The sequence below is a fragment of the Pristiophorus japonicus genome, unplaced genomic scaffold (assembly GCF_044704955.1).
Source record: "Pristiophorus japonicus isolate sPriJap1 unplaced genomic scaffold, sPriJap1.hap1 HAP1_SCAFFOLD_917, whole genome shotgun sequence".
Lineage (NCBI taxonomy): Eukaryota > Metazoa > Chordata > Chondrichthyes > Pristiophoridae > Pristiophorus > Pristiophorus japonicus.
Window position 1 is genome coordinate 118,535 of NW_027254843.1, and position 4,072 is coordinate 122,606.

The 4,072-nt window shown below is 59.3% G+C and overlaps 1 protein-coding gene and 1 pseudogene across 2 annotated transcripts in view; both read right to left on the reverse strand.

Annotated features, from left to right (window-relative positions):
• Positions 1–460: 460 nt before the first annotated feature.
• LOC139257848 (cdc42 effector protein 5-like) overlaps positions 461–4,072 on the reverse strand; it is a 14,306-nt gene continuing 10,694 nt past the window's right edge. Inside the window, exons 1-2 of one of the 2 annotated variants that reach the window (XM_070874648.1) lie at positions 3,655–3,736; positions 461–2,217 (exon numbers count right to left, since the gene is read on the reverse strand). In XM_070874648.1, the coding sequence (XP_070730749.1) occupies positions 1,062–1,661 (600 nt within the window). In that variant the 5' untranslated portion in view covers positions 1,662–2,217; positions 3,655–3,736 and the 3' untranslated portion in view covers positions 461–1,061. Of the gene's footprint in view, positions 2,218–3,654; positions 3,737–4,072 lie in introns of those variants that run through there. The other variant, XM_070874649.1, reaches the window with a different exon arrangement.
• Positions 2,944–4,072, reverse strand: part of LOC139257844 (putative uncharacterized protein DDB_G0271982) — a 13,188-nt pseudogene continuing 12,059 nt past the window's right edge.

The following is a 4,072-nucleotide window of genomic DNA, read 5'->3' on the forward strand; positions in this document are numbered from 1 at the left end:
TCCCAGGGCAGGTACACGGGGTTAGATACAGAGTCAAGATCCCTCTACACTGTCCCATTAAACACTCCCAGGGCAGGTACAGGGGGTTAGATACAGAGTAAAGCTCCCTCTACACTGTCCCATCAAACACTCCCAGGACAGGTACAGGGGGTTAGATACAGAGTAAAGCTCTCTCTACACTGTCCCATCAAACACTCCCAGGGCAGGTACAGGGAATTAGATACAGAGTAAAGCTCCCTCTACACTGTCCCATCAAACACTCCCAGGGCAGGTACAGGGGGTTAGATACAGAGTAAAGCTCTCTCTACACTGTCCCATCAAACACTCCCAGGGCAGGTACAGGGGGTTAGATACAGAGTAAAGCTCCCTCTACACTGTCCCATCAAACACTCCCAGGGCAGGTACAGGGGGTTAGATACAGAGTAAAGCTCCCTCTACACTGTCCCATCAAACACTCCCAGGGCAGGTACAGGGGGTTAGATACAGAGTAAAGCTCCCTCTACACTGTCCCATCAAACACTCCCAGGGCAGGTACAGGGGGTTAGATACAGAGTAAAGCTCTCTCTACACTGTCCCATCAAACACTCCCAGGGCAGGTACAGGGAATTAGATACAGAGTAAAGCTCCCTCTACACTGTCCCATCAAACACTCCCAGGGCAGGTACAGGGGGTTAGATACAGAGTAAAGCTCTCTCTACACTGTCCCATCAAACACTCCCAGGGCAGGTACAGGGGGTTAGATACAGAGTAAAGCTCCCTCTACACTGTCCCATCAAACACTCCCAGGGCAGGTACAGGGGGTTAGATACAGAGTAAAGCTCCCTCTACACTGTCCCATCAAACACAATGTGCTCCCTTTATTCACGTGTCATAAAAATATGAGGAGGAAAATAAATAGATTGGGACATCCCCTTTAAAGGCAGTGGTTGGCTTCAGCGATTCCTGGTCTGTGGGGGACGAGGGGGGTGGGGGGGGCAGGGGAATAGGGTGGGGACGGCGGGGGGGATTCCTGGGGATGGGTGAGGGGTCGATCCTGTAGTGCTGGTTGCTGGGACGGGGTCCTACACACGGATTTCATCGTCCTCCTCGTCCTCGAAGGTGTAAGTCCCGCCCTCCTCCTCCTCCTGCTCCTCCTCCTCCTCCTCCTCTAGCTCCGCCTCCCCCTCCGGGCATCCCGCCTCCTCGCCCGCTGCCTGGCCTGCCCCTTCCCGCCGCCCGCCTGGGGAGGGCTGCCCTCCAGGCGGGCCCTGCTCCATCACCCCCAGGACCTCGCTGAGCATGGAGGGCCCCAGGTCCACATGGAACGACATGACCGACTCCGCGTGCCTCAGGACCGCGGGGGGCGGGGAGCTGGGGGGCGCCGGGCCTTCACCGGCCTCCGTCGGGCCGGGAGCCCGGCCTCCCTCCCCCTCGTCCCCCCGCTCCTCCTCCTGCTCCCGCGAGCTCGGCGGCCCGCCCCCGCCCGCCCCTCCGGCCGCCGCCCGCGGGGGCCCGCGATTGCTGAGGAAGGAGGTGTCGCCGAAAGCGTCGCCCCCCCTCCCCACGTGCATGGTGTGCCGGAAGTCGCCCATGGGGGCGCTGATCATGTCCCGCGTCAGGTCGAGCCGGGAGCGGCGTTTGCTGGCCGTCCCGTTGTGAGCCAGCGGCTTCGGGATGGGCATCGTTGCAGAGGCCTGCCGGCGTTACTCGTAGCGGGGGGGAACCGAGCTTCGGAGGGGGGGGGAACCGAGCTTCGGGGGGGGGGGGAACCGAGCCAGGGAAGGCAGCTTTGGTCTCGCAAGACCAAGAACTGACAGACGCACACACACAAACGCGAAGGATACTCTCGCTCGCTCTCAGTCCCACTCGTTGCCTTTTCGTTGAGCTTGTGAATGTCCGACGCGCGCGCACGCACACACGCCCTGTGTCCCCAGTGCGTGTGGAAAGTGGAGTCACTCGCTCGCGAGAGAAACCAGGCGAGAAAGTTTCCAGACTCTTCCCAGACTTTTCCTGGACCAACTTTTTTCCCCCCCCGAGGAGGGGCGCGAGAGAGAGAGACAGAGAGACGAGGAGAGGCCTGGTTTCCGGCCCACACGTTCCAGGTTGGCAATTTCAGCTGAGTTTCGCAAAACTTTTCCGCGGCAACGTTCGACTGTTCCCTCTGGCGAGTTGGGAACTTTCTCTCTCTCTCTCTCTGAGGCCGGGTCTGGGCCTGTCTTTTCGTCACATCCCGGTCACCTGTGAGTAATAAAAAATCAGAGAGAGAGAGAGCATTTCGAAATGTTCAACTGCAATTCGATTTAAAGCAGTAACGTGCTGCAAACTCTTACCCAGTGGGTCCCACCAATTCTCCTCTCCTCTCCGTCCCCTCCCTCTCTCTCTCCTCCCTCTCTCTCTCCACTCCCCTCTCTCCTTCCCTCTCTCACTCTCTACCTCCCCTCCCCTCCTCCCCTCTCTCTCTCTCTCTCTCTCTCTCCTCCCTCCCCTCCCTCTCTCTCTCCTTCCCTCTCTCAGTCGCTACCTCCCTCCCCTCTCTCCCTCCCATCCCTCTCTCTCTCCCTCCCCTCCCTCTCCCTCACCTCCCCTCCTCCCCTCTCTCCCTCTCTCTCTCCCTCCCCTCCCTCTCCCTCACCTCCCCTCCTCCCCTCTCTCCCTCCCATCCCTCTCTCTCTCCCTCCCCTCCCTCTCCCTCACCTCCCCTCCTCCCCTCTCTCCCTCTCTCTCCTCCCTCCCCTCCCTCTCTCTCTCCTTCCCTCTCTCACTCTCTACCTCCCCTCCCCTCCCTCTCTCTCCTCCCCTCTCTCCTCCCCTCTCTCCCCTCCCTCTCTCTCTCTCCTCCCTCCCCTCCCTCTCCTCCCTCCCCTCCCTCCCTCTCTCCTCCCTCCCCTCCCTCTCCCTCTCTCTCTCTCTCTCCTCCCTCCCCTCCCTCTCTCTCTCTCTCTCTCCTCCCTCCCCTCCCTCTCTCTCTCTCTCCTCCCTCCCCTCCCTCTCTCTCTCTCTCTCCTCCCTCCCCTCCCTCTCTCTCTCTCTCTCTCACTCTCTACTTCCCCTCCCCTCTCTCCCTCCTTCTCTCCCACTCCCTCTCTCCCTCTCCCACTCCCTCCCCCTCTCTCTCTCCTCCCACTCTCTCCCCTCCCTCCCTCTCTCTCTCTCTCTCCCCCTCTCTCCCTCCCTCCCTCCCTCTCTCCCCTCCCTCCCTCTCTCTCTCCCCTCCCTCTCTCCCACACACTCTCACTCTCTACCTCCCCTCCCCTCTCTCCCTCCTTCTCTCTCACTCCCTCTCTCTCTCTCCTCCCACCCTCTCCCTCCCTCTCTCTCTCTCCCCTCCCTCCCTCCTTCTCTCTCTCCCCTCCCTCCCTCCTTTTCCTACCCAGATGTCCTTCTCCCAAACTCTCACCTGCATTCTGCCAAATTCCCTCTCCTCTCCTCTCCTCCCCACCTCTCTCTCTCTCTCTCTCTCTCTCTCTCTCTCCCTCCCTCACCCCCGGCCCCACCACACCCTCCTCCCCTCTTCAAACCTCACCCGACACGTGGGTTGGGCAAGAAAATTGGGATTGAAAGACAGACCCTGAAAGAAAAGCCCAGCAAAACTCTTGCACACACTTTGGCCAAACTTTCTCTTCGGGCTCGTACACAGACATTTAAAGTGACTGTAAATTCTCTCTCCCCACTTACCCAGAAAAGTCGCCTGCTCTCTCCCTCTCTCCCACTTCCTTGTCGATCCGCACAGGAAAACCCGGTCCCTCCTCCCTCTCCTGATGTGGCAAAGTACGTCAACACATCCTGCCTTACACTGATTTACCACGCAAAAAACGCCTTTCGCTCCGGAATGCAGAGCTAATCTACATAAACAAACACAGCACTCACTCACAGGCTGAGGTGCAAAGGCTTCTTTCCAACTGACGGAGCACATCTTGTCTTTAACTGGTTCGAAGACCAGGCCCTCAAATCCACCACCCAGCTCATGGTCTACAGGGCTGTAGTGATACCCACCCTCCTGTATGGCTCAGAGACATGGACCATGTACAGTAGGTACCTCACCCCCAGCACCCAGCTCATGGTCTACAGGGCTGTAGTAATACCCGCCCTCCTG